The 15805-nt window shown below is 38.8% G+C and overlaps 1 protein-coding gene across 1 annotated transcript; it reads right to left on the bottom strand.

Moving 5' to 3' along the window:
* Positions 1 to 1620: 1620 nt before the first annotated feature.
* On the bottom strand, positions 1621 to 15797 carry lrrc56 (leucine rich repeat containing 56). The gene is made up of 13 exons (XM_055155341.1): positions 15242 to 15797; positions 14873 to 15044; positions 14484 to 14571; positions 14116 to 14176; positions 13932 to 14028; positions 13101 to 13298; positions 8259 to 8436; positions 7922 to 8161; positions 6580 to 6647; positions 5730 to 5872; positions 4237 to 4412; positions 3837 to 4155; positions 1621 to 2831 (listed from the first exon to the last, which is right to left on the bottom strand). Exons 2-13 carry the CDS (start codon positions 15029 to 15031, stop codon positions 2672 to 2674), a joined length of 1887 nt encoding a protein of 628 aa, XP_055011316.1. The 5' UTR covers positions 15032 to 15044; positions 15242 to 15797; the 3' UTR covers positions 1621 to 2671.
* Positions 15798 to 15805: the final 8 nt, after the last annotated feature.

Genomic DNA, 15805 nt, shown 5'->3' with positions numbered 1-15805 from the left:
TATTATGGACCACATGTCTGCAATGGGATTGTTAAAGTGTCAACACAGCGTGAATTATGCAGCCCAAACAGTTAGCGGAGCTGGAATGTTCCTCCCAGCAGGATCTTACATTTACTGTACAAACAGCTCCTGCCGGGCCTGCCTCGACCCATAGTACAGGTATTTCCAAGTACAACACTGATTAGTACCAAGGACCTAAGACTCAAGTTAAAACAAGCTGCAAGTTTCCTTTGACACTTCAATCAAAAATGTATTCACAAAAGAGTTGAGCACGTGTTAATATCCAATGCCTGCACGTATCTTTTCACACCCTTCCAGTCATATAATTATAGGCTTTATGCACAGACGATATATGATACGAATGCTGTAGCGTTAAACTGCTCTAAAATGCGTTAATATGCATTCAAAAAGCTTTGGGGTAAACTAATAAAATCATGTATGCCACTCTGCGCCTAGAGCCCCTATAGTAGACCATTACCAATTACATAAGCCTATTGAAACATTCAGGAAAGTTTGGTGACGTGTGTTGCTTCATAACAATGTCCGCAGTGGGGACTGGACCACCAGCTTGCTAATTGGCTTAGAGGTGGACCGTGCAACTTTTCCGTTAGAGGGTCCGCAACCTTGTTTGTGAGTAAAATCCCTCAGTCATCCAGGTAGAATCCAACCTGATTCATCAGCCGGTTTCACTTTGTGGAAACCCTCTGACCTCGCAGCATTAGGATTTTTTTGTTCGACAGTAGGAGGGTACTTTTTTTATTACCCAATGGGTGCTATTCGGTCATGACGTATGTAATGTGCTGCTAATGGGGCTAACTGGTATAGTAAGCTTTTCCCAAATCCGTAGAAAGAAGGGCAATAACGTCTTTCCCCTTGATAAAATTCACCAAACATTCTCTTTGTTTCGGCTTTAAATCCTCAATTTCGAGAATCATTGCCAACACAGAATGTATGACTCTTCGCTGATTGGCTGGTGCCTGGACTCGCACTTCCGGGGTTCTTGCAAACCGTCTAGTGTATTCTGATTCCTAACCTAGTCGCTGGAGAGAAATTAAATTGAGCAGAGGCACTAGGTGGTGCCAGCCTAGCTAGGCAGAATCCATGGCAAAGGAGAAACTTAATTTGTCAACTGGATAAAAGTTTATTTTGGTCAAATACATTTTGTAGCTCATCCAAGCTGCTTCTTCAGTTCTGAACTGTTCTGAACTTCAGGACTGAAGAAGCAGCTTGGATGAGCTGTGAAACGTATTTGACCAAATTAAACTTTTGTCCAGTTGACAACTGAATTTCTTCTTTGCCATGTCTCAGGTTAGATGTTTACTTGGAATGCTCCACAGTATGGCATTAAAGGAACCTACATGACAGAAAATTGACTCTTGTGAGGCTTGTAAGCCATGCTAGAATGTTGTGTTTTGTTTGATTCATCCATGTTTGAGAAATCCTGCATTATTAGTCTGTCTACCTCGCCAAAGCTCAGAATGCTCTGTTCCACTTCGTGATGTCATAAGGAGGTAGTTTTCAAGTTAACAGCTCCTTTTACCTTTAGTTCATTATATTATAAACCAGGAAATAGCTTAATATGAGCCCTTTAAACTTTTCTCTCTCGCCTCTCTACAGATCAGAAGTTGGTCTGGTTGCATCCATGGAGATAGAAACGTTTAATGCCATACTGTGGAATATTCTTAGCCATGCATTAACATCACCATGGAAGAAAGCAGGTGGCAGACCCTTCATCAGAACGGTTACACAATGCACCTTTAAAGGAATGTAGGTATTTTGACAAACTCCAGGCTATACTTACTGTAAGGTGGTTTTAAATGAGGACGCCAAGTGGAAAAATATACAAAACATAATTACATAACAGGTGCCATGATTGAGTGGTTGATCCACTTCGCACAGCCCACAAGAACTTACATGTGCAAATATTTTCAAACTGTTACTATGAACAAACCTGCTTGGTTCCACGTGACAGTCTATATGCCCAAAATGCTACATTCAGTTGTATGTTTTTTTATAGTTGTATCACTGTTTATATTAAAACTAGTTGTGAAAAGATACATTGAGTACTACATGACGTGATCCTATTTTTTTATTATCCTGACCTGAGTAAAATAAATTGAGGTATGAATTAAAAGGTGCACTGTGTAACTTTTTGGTTGGGGGTCCATCACCTGCTTGTTTCTATGGATATGTCATTGCTCTGCCTGCAATGTTACACAATATGACATTAAACAGTTCTACCTATTCAGTAAATTACAGGTGGTTTTATAGCTCAAAAATTCCTAGAAAAAAAGGCATTCTGATTGTGGGAGGGGTTGCTTTTCCAAAAACCTGACCTGTAATTTGGTTTGGTTTTGTCTCCATGAAGATAGGTTTAATACCATAATGTGAGGCATTCCAAACAATGCAATAACATCTTCACTGAGACAAGCATTTGACGGAGCCTCCACCAGAAAAGAAAAGTTACAAAATGCACCTTTAAACCTACTTATCTCTATTACAATATTTGCTTATGTTGGTAAAAGTGTAGCTAAAATCTTAATGTAAACCTGTGACAATAACAGTACATTCATCACACAATAAAGCCTGAACACTGAGGAAAGGTGAGGAGAGTTACATAATCCAAGGCACTGGGGAGCAAATAGTCCTGAAGATTGTGCTGGGGTTGTGGTCAGTCAGGCTGAGAGCTCCCCCTGCTGGGCTCAGACACACGGTGCTGGTAATGTTTCTGTAGAGCTGCACTGGCCGTGTGGGGGCGGCCGATAGACGGTCTTAACATAATTTTAGATGAATTGTTCCCAGACGTCGCACCGGGTATGAGTTTGTCAGCACTGAAAAAGAGAGGAAGTGCCAGTCATTTCTGTGAAAGAAGTGGGCAGGCGTATTTACTTTTTTGCAATTTAAGATCAATATCAAAGTCTCCACCCTGTTCAGAAATGGAACTTGGAACCTTTTCACTGTGAGAGGTGCCAGCTTTTATACCATGTTTATGTCTCATGTCACCAATTTTTTAAGTGAATAATAAAACAAATTAAAACTAAAATCTTTACAACTAAAAATAAAAACTAGTCCAATCCTTCAAATTAATTTCTTACATAAGAATATTGCATAAGATCTGTTAAGGACATTTGGAGTCCATTCCACCTACTTTGGGGATTATTACTGTCACACAAGTGCAGAACTTTAGAAGAGAGTATGGCTACTTTATAAAACAATTACAAAACAAGTATAAAGATGCACGGTTTCACTTTATAATTATAATAATATAATATAAAATATAATAATACACTTTATAATAACCACATCCTATTTAAACTTTTGTGGTGGAGGGTTTGCCACCTACTTGTCTCCATGGAGATGTTATTGCTTTGACAAGAATGTTCCACAGTATGACATTAAACGTATACATCTAGCATTTATTCATTACAGGTATTTCTATTGCTCAAAAATACGATAATTCCTTCTGTGAACAGGGATGACTCTCCACAGATCTGACCTGTAATGTAACATAGTGCCTGACATTATAACACAATAATATTTCCAAGGAGACAAGCAGATGATGGACCTTCCACTAGAAATGTTACGCAATGCACCTTTAGCCTTAATAAAAACTGATTAATAATGCAGTTAGTTTATTTAGAATGATTCTGTCCTAGTAACTATAAGTAAAAGTTTATGATTAGAAGTCAGGGTTAGGCTATTAATTAAGTAGTAACTAAGCCTGAATAATTCTTAACTATTTGTTCATTGTAAATTCTAGTCCTTGTTTAATCCTTTATGAAAGCTATCAAAAGTGTGGTTATTATAAAATGTTACCAAAAATACTGCATCCATACCATGAAGGCATCCATCCATGGGTCATTTCTTTCAGCGGAGGAGGTCGAGGTGTTTGTGAAGGGAGTGAAGAAAGCTTTATATTTGAGCCTGGTAGCAGCAGGGTTTCCTCTGGTTTCTTATCATTTACAGAAGCTGCAGCTAGGTGGCGCTTTATACTCTTGAAATCGAGCAAGAGTTCTGCATTGACCTGCATCAGTCTACGGGTTCGAATCCCTGGAGCTTTGCGACCAGTTTGGGATGTGGCGCTGGTCGGGGGAGATGGGAACAGCGTGGATTCTGGAGATGATATTTGAGCCACATCAGAGGAGCTGTCCATGTCTATAACAGACACAAAAAGAAGTATATTCAGTAAAAAAAAAAAAAAATTAAATAAGTAAAGTAGGTATTTATTGAGTTGACCTGGTGAAGGAGACTGGAGCAAAGAATCTGGTGAATGCTGGTTCTCCTCATCCTCTTCACCAGAACTAGAATTTCTGAGATCATCAAAACAATCTTCTTCCTCATTATCTTCATCGTCACTGTGCCGAATAGTTAAAATCTGTGGAAGCTTTTCTGTTTTTATTGCCTCAAGGCGCCTGGAAAATCATGGAAGTGGTTTAAGGTTGTTTCCTATTTAGAAATTGTCAATGAAATATTGATTATCTTGAAATATTTAACATACTTACAGTTCTATAACTAAACACTTCACCCAAACGGAAAACAATAAAACAAAATCTAAACTAAAAAAAAGGAACCTAAACTAAACCAATAAACCCAGAATGAATGATATAATACACCATAACCTAGCATTAGATTAAGTATCATAAGTATCATATGATTACATCATAAGTAAAACATATTTTTAACATGTTTTTTTGACAGGAAATCTTTATTGTCTCATACTTCAGAAATATAATATAATACATTTGGGAAATTTTAGAACATTTTAATTGGACTTGCTCCACCTCTGAGTGAGTTCATTATGCTCAAATCCAGTATCAGTGATCGGGTAACAAGAGCCTCTACCAGAGGTGACTGTGTAATACCTTATAGACGCACAACATTCAGTCAGCAGGTGTTATGAGTCAAAGGTACAGAAATCTGGAACAACATCCCAGCTGCAATAAGAGACTCTACCACGTTCAATATGAAACGATGGCTTAAGAGAAACCAGATCTGTGATCACTAATGTTATGCTTCTATGTAAATGTCAGGTTTGTGTGTTATGATTGTGTCTTATTGTGCTGTTTCTATCATGTTTGTCCTATGAACTGTCATTGACAGTTTGTCTATTGTTTGATGTTGTCTCTGTCTCTCTGACCTGCCAGGGACTAAGGATGAAAAGTGGCCTTCGGGCTAATCATAGTGTATTTGAAGGTATATTTACATGAATATGTATTCTCCCTTTAAAAACAAATAAAATAAATAAATAAATAAATAATAATACTAAAAAAAACCAAACTAAAGGTTTTACACCAGGATTTAAGCCATGTTATATTCTTGTTTCCTCCTCAAAAACATACCTGGAGCTGTGTTTTGTTCACACAAGTTTGCATCAGCTCAAAAAGCTCTGTTCCAGTGTTGTAGTTTCAAAGTTAACAGCTACCATTTACTTTTAGTTCAAGAGATCAGCAATTCCAGGACTGAACTTATCCAAATTATTCTAGTGAAGCTGTTTGGAGTTTAAAAACACAGTGGAGCACTTTCTGTATTACCGCATGACATCACAAAGTGGAACAAAGTATTTTCATTGGAGAGAAGAGCCCAACATGTGTGAATGAAACAAAACACAACTCCAGGTATGTTTTTATGAGGAAACATTATAACATAGATCAGAAAATAGTGTAATAAGAGCCCTTTAAAGATCAACTGTACAGCAGGTGAGGAAAGGGAGCCATTAGGTAAGGTGCTACCTGCTGTGTTCTTTTCTCCACGCTCGGAGTTCAGCAAACACATCACTGCGTCCTTTCTCCTCAGGCTCGTCCACATCGTACGTGTGCTCGTGGACGTGAAGGGGCAGCTCCTGCGGCGTTAAGGCCGAAGCCGTGGGCGCCGTCTGAACAAAGCACCAGGCACAGGAGATTAGAACATGGCACCACAACTATAGCACAATGACTAACAGCATAACATACAGTACTAGTGGTTTATTTGATAAAACCCTCTTGTTACTTTGCTACTAAACTTATTTGGAATTTTGAATATCATCTATATTTTATTTACACCACCACTTTTCTTCATTTTTACTTCTACACAGCAAATTCAAAAGTGTTAAATTCACGATGTTGGTGTTATGAGTAAAGTGAAGAAAAGTGAAGAAAGATATCTTTCAGCACAGTCAAACGTTATTTCAACGATGACAGTGCTGTAGCATTAATTTATCTTGATTTTTGACTGCATATTTCTATTCTCCTGTTTGTGAACTGTGCATTGCAACATTGAAATTTCTCCCTTGTGGGACAAATAAAGGTTCTCTGTTTTTTTTTTATTACTATTTGCTCTATGTATTACAATGTGTGAGCTACTGTGTCTTAAGTCATGTCCCTGGTTTGTCCAAGTCTAAGTTTTAGTCTAATGGCCATGCAAATAAGGGCCCCTATATTAATCTAATGGAAATGAGGCAGGTAAAATTAAAACGGTCAATATCCATTTTGTTGTTGTCTGAATAAAATAACAACTATTTCAAAGAGCAGCAATGAGTAATAAAAATGAATATGAGCTTGTTTTTGGCTGGATAAGAAGACATTGTTTGTTTTTCTCCCCTACCCGCAATTTTTCTCGCCTCGCTCGAATCGCCTGGGCAGGATTTCCACAGAACAGGATTTTAGTAGATCCTAAAAAAAACACAAAAAAGTTACATTGTTAAAGGGCAAAACAAATGCATGCATTTTAATTTAACTTTAGCCTTCTAGTGTGATTCTGTATATATAAATAAACTGAATTATATATATATTGTTTTAGAACCAGACGTGTTCCTTGGACATGCCATAGTAAACTTAAATATGATATGTTACTGCCAAGCCACAACTACATGATGCTATCTCTACAACTACACTATTTCTGCCTACTGCAACCACTTTACTGTCTTTCTAAATTCTTTACCTTTTACCTTGTCTTTACAAACATCAAATCAAGTAAAATAAGAGCCACTCACAGACTGGACATATCTGAATGGAAAAAGACAGTGAGGGATGGGAAAGGAGAAATTCAGTTTGTCAACTGGACAAAAGATTATTTGGTAGAATAAGTTTTGTAGCTCATCCAACCTCTTTAGTTCTGGTCAGATGCTGGTGGACACTTCCTTATATCTGCCTGGAGATAATAAGGGATATATTTTGAAGTTCAACAATACAAGGGATATATATATATACATATATATATATATATATATATATATATATATATATATATATATATATAGATAGAGAGAGAGAGAGAGAGAGAGAGAGAGAGAGAGAGAGAGAGAGAGAGAGAGAGAGAGGGTACAATTTAAAATGTTATTGTTTTCAAATGTTTGCAATCTGAGGGAATTACTGCAGCCCTATACTCCGCCCAGAGCTCTGAGATCAGCTGACCAGCTCCCATTGGTCATACCCAATACTAGGCTCAAGATGAGAGGTGACAGATACTTTTCTGTGGCAGCACCCAGACTGTGGAACAGCCTTCCTCTTCCTGTCAGATCCTCTCAATCTGTAATGCAGTTTAAGACTAGAATGAAAACTCACCTCTTCTCCCTGGCATTTAGTACAAGCTAGTCAGGTTATCTTGGTGTTTTTATTGTAGTTTTCATCTATATATGTGTTTGTCATATGTAACCGTTTCTTCTTTATTTGTTGACTTCTATGTGGAGCACTTTGGTCAGCTGAAGTTGTTTTAAATGTGCTATATAAATAGACTTGAACTGAACTGAACTGAATTGAAAAACTGCATAACTATTATTATCATTACTATTTCATCAAGTGGAAGTAAAAAGTTTAACTATTTTTTGATAGTAAATATAGTTATAAAAGTTCACAAATCAATGACAGCAGCTCCAAGTTAAAATGGATTCTGGTTTGAATTCTGGATTTTTGCTCCAGAAAAAAAAAGTTTAAATTTTCTAACTAACCATGTGTGAGGGAGCTGCTCTCTGCATCTTCTGCTGATAATCCTGAGTCTGAAGATCCTGGTCTGGACCCAGAAGGAGAGAAGAGTCCAACTGCAGTGCAGGGCCTGGAGCCAGAGAGGGGTCTTGGGCTTTGAGATGAGCGCGTTTGAGATGAGCGTGGTCGGACACAGGACAGACTGGTGTAGGGGCGCCGGGCTGACGGGGGCCTACTCTGAGGAGACGTTCTGCCAGCCGATGGGTCTACAACAACAACAGTAAGTGAGTCATTAATCACAGTTATGAAAGTAAGTCAACTATAAAAGCTACATCAAAAATAAAATCGTTACCAAATACACACCATAGTCTGTATCCAGGTGAGCCGTGCTGGAGTCTTTGATGGAGTTTTGAAGAGTTTCCCAGTCCTCTCCCATGGTGCGGCTGCAGCTCAGGCCCTCCTCCTCTGCCCTCACGTTGTCAAGGTAACGTAACTGAGGGACCAACTCCCGCACGGCTGTTCGATAGCTGTAGTTGGCCGTCTGGGTAAAGACAAGGGAAGCAGAAACATGAAGAATACTGTATGAAAGTACTTAGTATGAGTAGTACCAATGATCACAGTTTTATAGACTTACACTGTAGTACTATATTGCTGTAATGCGTTTATTCAGCCACAAGGGGCCAGTAATGGAACAAAATATTTTTTGTGTATTATTGTGGGTGTCAAGTAATAATATATTTATGGGCTAAACGAAAGCACATGGTGAAAATGTTTATATTGAGGTGTTGTTGATTTAACTTTCAACTTCTAATTTCAAATTAACTGTCTGAAATGAAGTGTATGTAATGAGTGTGCTGGTGTTTCATGTACCTTTGTGTGATTGTTGTTGTACTTCTCCCTGTACTGTATTTTATCTGACATCAACCTGCCAAGGGACTAAAAATAGAAATAGGCCACTTTGGCAATAATCTTTACATATTTACATTTTAAAGGGTCCATCACCTTGCTTGTCTCCATGGAGATGTCCCTAGAATGTTCCACAGTATGGGCATAAACTTAAAAATGGAGATTTGTGGAGAAATGTCCCACTAACACTTATAACGCCTGCAGTTAAATAAATGCAAGACACATGAGTACAGATGAGTTCAGTACTATACTCTGAACAATATAAACCAGGGATCATCAAACTAAGGCCCGCGGGTTAACTCCGGTCCTCCACACCCCTTGACTGACCTCCAGCCCCTCTGCCCCCCACCACTTGAACTGGCCCTGAGGCAATCCTCAAAAGTTGTCATGGCTTATTTTTTTAAATTACTTTTGGCAAATAATAACACATCTGCATCTTGTATTTTGTAGATTTTTTCAATAAAAAAATTATATTTCTATGAAGTATTTAGATTTATTTTTAAATAACTACATGACATATTTACATTTGTCGCTGAATTTTCGTCACCTGATAAGCTCGAAATCAAACAGTGACAGTAAACGCAAGCGCAGTACTGCAGTGCAGTTAAGGACAGCAAAATGGCGAGTGTTAAAGTACAAAGAAGTTGACAGAGAGTGTCAAGTTTTCAAAGAACAGTGGACGACAGATTATTTTTTTGTTCAGTGTAAGGACCGTGCTGTTTGTCTGATATGTAAAGAAAGTGTGGACATTCTCAAAGAATATAATCTGCGTCATCAGGGTCATACAATTCTGTTATACGGCCAACCCGATCCCAGTCCTCCCATCACAGCCACAAGCAATAATGTGGCCCCCAAAGAAAAAGTTTGGTTACCCCTGATTTAAACCATCCTCATGAAGACAAGTAGTGAGCACACCCTCCACCTGAAAAGTTACACAGTGCACCTTTACATGTTCATTAATATGAGTTGTTCCTTTACAAATAAATAAAATACAAAATTAACAAAAAATTTAGTAAGTGAGGGAGACAAACAAGTTATGCCAAATTTACAAGCTTACAATTGTTGAATACATGAAGTTAATGCATTTTTTGGCTTGTGTTTACGATGGCAGCAGGAACATGGAGCCAGGCTTTATAATGCAGCAGAGATTAATAAGCACAACCAGTGAGAGCACTTTGCACTCAGCTCTGATCTATTATCTCCACAAACTGCATTGAGAACTGGACCGGAGTGTGGTGAGGAAAACCCAGTAAATCACCCAGTGACTATACAATCAAATTAGCTAGGTGCTCATGCCCTGAAGCACAGATGCAATGAATGAAAGAGCTGGAAGAGGAAACTAAAGAAAAAAAAAAAAAAGAGGAGAAGAGGGGGCCGGGTGACAGGAAGTGAGTGGATGTGCCTCTGTGTGTGTGCATGGCTAAGTTTGGCACAGCCCACCAGCCTTCACCACTACAAAGCACAGACCTAATGCATATGCAGCTCAGCATCTTTCTTCATTGCCCCAGATTCCTAATTAATGCTTGGCTGGTATACAGGGGAAATAAACACATTTACCATGCCCTGAAAATCTTTACTGAAGATAGAGGTCTGTGTTCAAACTATCCTGAGTTATCCAGTAAGGTAAAAAGATGGCAGCATGGTAAAATTGTTATGTTGCCTTACAGTAAGAAGATTCTGGGTTTTAATATGGGACACTGTGGGCCCATATTACACTATTTTCTGATCAGAACAGACCAGGAGTTTTCTTTTGTTTCATTCACACATGTTTAACACACAATCTTAAACCCAATACACCTTCGCTAGAATCATTTGGATGATTTCAGCACTGGGATTGCCAATTTTTAGTGACCTAAAGAAAAAAAGCAACATACTACAGATACACACATGAGTAAAATTGACATGTGCTGGTTTGGTGTGTGATAATCCTTAAATGTTTGGTTGTTGCCATGGTGATGCCCTCAGCTCTCTTCTCCAGTTTTGTATTTGGCACAGACAGATGCAGAGAGGCAAGATCACACAGATTCTTTGATTATTACATTGGGTTTATTGTCAACTATAGCCACAAGATGTGAGCACTGACAGATGTTAGCAATACAAACATGTGAATAAATACACTGAACTTAATAATAATAATAATAATAATATCTTTATTTCTTCATTTTACTAGTTCTCTCACTGTACTGTTGGTCATTTGTTGACCTGCTCCTGAAGAGACAAGAGACATTTCACTGAGAGCAAAAATAGCAACTGCCAACAAAGAAACCCATCAACTGTCAAAAGACTACAAGCCAAAATGAAAATCCCACAAAAATACATTATGGCTTTGAACAAACTGGATATTAACTAAAAGCCTGCAGTTTCTGAAGTTTTGATCTTGGGAAAAAGCCAAAAAACTGGCAGCTCAACAGGTGATACCTGAACTGCGGAGACTGCCTCTCCCCGAAAAAGTCTCAAAGCCCCAAAAAGAGAGAAAAATAGCCTAGGGTCTCTGCAAAGATGCACCAGTTTTTGAAAAGGACAAAAATCCAATAAGTTGCTTTAAATGATCTGGTGGTTGTTAAGTGGGCGAAACCTCCTGTGTACACTGTGGTGGACGTGGACAGAACCAGAGAAAAATGGATTTACCACGTACGGTTAACACTTGGAGATGACACTGTGACTGCCAGAGGATTCACGGCAAAGGATGCTAAAAAGAATGTGGCTGCCCTCATACTAAATGGGATTGGGGTACTTTAAAATCAACACCTCAACACACAAACTTCTCTGACACCAAAGTTGCACTTCCAGTCACCCAGGAAGACTCAACTGACGCACCCACAACTCAAAACTAGTCCTCAGAATCACAGGCTCTGGCAGCAGAGGGTGCTACTGGAAATGCACAGGCGAAATACTCCATTATTGACCGTCTACCATAAGACCTCCTACCAACATTGGCTTTAATGGGAGTTTAGGAAAGACTGAAGGAGTCAGCATTAGTGCGCCCATCGCCACAAGATCCTGTGGAGACAACATTCCAGGAACCAGCTCTTGAAATACACGACAGGCCACCAGAGACACGAGAGGTCCCAGATGTTACCACGGTGGAGACAGCAGAGGTAACAGATGTTACTCAGGAGGAGAAACTGCAGGAAACAGATGTTACCGAAATGGATTCACCAAGGGGCCAAATGTTACAGAGATGGACAAACTACAAGTACCAGATGTTGAAGAGCTAGAGAAACTGCAGATACTAGTTGCTACTGGATTGGAGACACCAGAAGTGGACACAACAGAGATATCAGATGTTATCCAGGTTGAGAAACCACAGGAACAAGATCTTACGGCAGTGGAACATTGAACCATTAGTGACTATATACCACAAGAACTTCTACAAATGTTGGCTGCAATGGGAGTTTTGGAGAGCGTGAAGGAGTTATAAAGAAAAACAGCCCCATCAGAGTCAGCCCTCTTTTGCCCATTACCGCTAGATCCCATGGATTCAGTTATTCAGGAGCCCACTTCTGAAATACCTGACAGGCTTGAGATTCTTGAGACAGAGACAGCGTACCCCTGAAGTGGAAACACCAGATGTTGGAGTACAGATGTGGAGAAAGCAGAGGTACCAGTGGATACCCAAGTGGAGACTTCAGCAGATGGAGTTTAAAATGACACCAATCAACTAAAAGCTCAGACTAAAAAGACCAAAACGATATTAACTGTGGTCATGGAATTGGCCAGAGCTAAGCCTGTCACTTCTCCTATTGGACTAAACACCATTACCGACGGAGAGACACCAAGACAACCAGCCACAAGTAAACCCTATTCAGCTGAGAGCAGCAGTTCACCTGTACTTCAGTTTGGGCCCACCTGTCCTGCAGTCTGACTCACACTCTGGTCAAGAAAATATTGCAAAAAAACGTCTATAGCCGAGATGTGTGCCACAACATTGCCAACAGACTGGACAACAAGATAAAGAACCAGCTTATTGCGGGGCCACATACCAGCATCAGTGATAACAAATTAATGAGAATAGTCAAAGGGGCTGCCAGACATCTAGAAATACATTATGGATCGCCTGCCAATCTCCTGAAGGCAGCGTGTACCTCTGACAATGCAGTTTGAAGCAAATATTGTAAAATGTCTCAACACTGAGCTTGAGGCATTTCAAAACCAGCTGTGTCACACTTCTTCTCTATTTTTCACATTTTAGAATTAAAATCTACGTGCAAACTAATTGAATTATTGTAAAGTTAAAATATGAGTTAAATAGCTTTATGGGCTGCACTGCTACAGCAGCTCTAATCTCCACTGTTTTACCTGGGGTACAGTTGGATTTGGGCTCTTGCATATGGGGTTTCCATCCAGAGTGAGATTTTGGAGCTTGGTGCACAATCCCAAGAACTGGATTTGAACAAGGTCATCCACATCGTTCCCCTCGAGATCCAGGATGTGAAGGTTTTCCAACATGCCCACCTGACTCAGCTCTGACACTTTGTTATAGGCCAGGTACAGCTCCTAAGAAACCACAACACAGTACACAGTACGTATAGCAGAGGATATAGTCAGTTAAAGGCATAACAGATGGGTGCATGCTATAAATAAAATATGTACTCAATGGAGTTCTGTAGGCAGGAGTGGTACCTAACATTAGCAACATTTTCTGTTTACACATACTGTAAAGCAGACTCTAAGTTGTATAGAATAAATGTGTGATTTTTAAACTTAGCCTAACTTAAAACAGTGTAGGGCTGAGCATGAATTTGAATTTGATAGGGTTTTTTTATCGAGATATCTGTTTGGGAAATAAAAAATTATAGCCATTTTTATTAGTTTTTAAGAGAAAATCAAAATCATAAAATAATATAAAAAAAAACAAACTTGGTAACTTTTTTCTGTCATAATGCCTAGCCCTAAACTAATGTAAAACAGTTTAATTTAAGTTTTTTTTGTTTTTGTTTAGCAGAGGCACAAAGGCCACCAGCTGCAGGTGCACTGGGATTAATGCATCTTCAACCAGGCTAAAAATAGCAAGTTATACTAATGTTAAAGTTGGTTAGCTTCAAAGTGAAGGTAATTTAAGCATTTTTCCACTGGATGACGTCAATAGATGGGGAATGAGGGTTTTATTTCTTCCATTCAGCAAATTACCTTGAGAGTGGATAGGGACGAAATACCATCCAAGTCTTCCAGACAGCAGCATGGCATCCACAATACCTGAAGCCGAGAGAGGGAACTTCCTATGTCTCTGTTAAAAAAGAGACAAGAAATATTGCTTTTCTTTACCTAATCATTTTCTAATAGCTTCATATATTGTCAACATGGGTAAGTGTACCTGATTGACTTTATTACACTATTGTTCATTTTGAGTTGTTCCAGTTTGGGCAGATATGCTCCTAAAAAGCAGAACAGACACGATTAAAATGGTGAAATGGTGACATGGAATAGTGAGGTGGCAGAGGATGACGTCTTCTGTTCTTTTTAACATGCACTGACAAGGCTCTCTCTCTCTCTAAGGATCTTGTGCAACGTGGGGTTTTATATGAACAAAAGCTAGCAACAAAAATATTTTATCAGCTCTGTCATCTTGTTTTGGAAGAACATTCGGTGCTTATATCATGGCAACGTTTTGACACTTTATTTAGCTGTAGCATTTTACTTTTTCCCTTAATAATAAATACACAAATCCGTGACTTCACTCACCAAAGTTGCCCAGGGTGTTGCTCTGTGTGTTTATACACATTTCCACTGAAGTCACCTCTGAAAGGTCCTGCGTTCCACACAACAGTTCCTACAAAAATAAACATCACATTATTTTTTAAGGTTTATAGAAAAGCACATCATTAGAAAATGTCTCACATTTATAAATCTTTGTAAAGTTTCTATATAACAAAGCATATTTTTGTTACAAATGTGTAGGTATACAATGATGAGACAAAAGCCTTGTTAGAATTATTGTTAGAAAGAAGCCAAAATGATAGTGAGCATAATTTTGCTTGCATACTGTGACTAGAGATTTGGACAAGCCTATTAAAATGAAACAAATGGTATCACGGGCGATGAATACCCACAGGTGTAAAAGATGGACTTACCAGTGTCTCTGGGGTAAGGTAGGACTCAGATGAAAGATCCAGGTCTTCACAGCGCCGAGGGGTTGGGTTGATATGTCCTGATCCACTCAGCTCAGTTACCAAGACCCGGGCTGAACCAGGGCGGGCGCCCTGAGACCCAGAGCTGTGGGGGATGTTCATGTCTCAGATCTGTCTAAATGCAAACAAACTGAGTTAATTTATGTTAATCTACATTAATTTAACATTTAATCCCAATGAATGATAAAAAACATATTGAAATGTGAACTAATGTTTCCAAAAGCAGTTGTGTTGTTGGTCTAGTAAAGAATTATTGCAATGAAATTCCAGTAAAATCCAACACAATAAGTAAAACTATGGAGCGTATTGTACCTTTAATAGTTAGAGAGTTATAAGAGTTAAAGCGATAGCCAAAACATCCCAAAGCTTGCAGAAAAGCCCGTTTCCAGAGGTGAAAGTTTGGTTGACAACCGCTGTCCACTTCCTGGATACCACCAGACCCCTTGGCCTTCTGGGATTTGTAGTCACACTTATGATAGTCCATGTTTTGGTGTGTTTCAATAAACCGCTAATCAAAACCATTAAAACAGAACTTCAACAATACAAATTACTCTAAAACGCGGAAAAATATACTGCAACAAAATCCAATATCACTGCGGAACGAAAAATCCTGTGTGGTAGTGTAGTGTTACGTTTAAGTGAGGTATGTTTTCACGGGTTTTGAGAATTTCAAGGTTAGTGATATAAAAGCTTATTATTGTAAACAGACGCATACTAAAAATAAAACCATGTATTATCTAAATTCATCGAAGTTTTATTTTGGTGTCATGAATGCAGAACTCAGGGTGTATATCTAGTTAATTATAATAATACATGCGTGTGATGCAGTATCGAGACAGATGTGTATAATTTCCCGAGGTTATTTGAAGGCAGCAG

Source organism: Boleophthalmus pectinirostris, unplaced genomic scaffold, assembly GCF_026225935.1.
Source record: "Boleophthalmus pectinirostris isolate CB_2022bp ecotype Guang Dong unplaced genomic scaffold, ASM2622593v1 HiC_scaffold_2, whole genome shotgun sequence".
Classification (NCBI taxonomy): Eukaryota; Metazoa; Chordata; class Actinopteri; order Gobiiformes; family Gobiidae; genus Boleophthalmus; species Boleophthalmus pectinirostris.
This window is presented reverse-complemented; position numbering and strand designations above follow the sequence as displayed.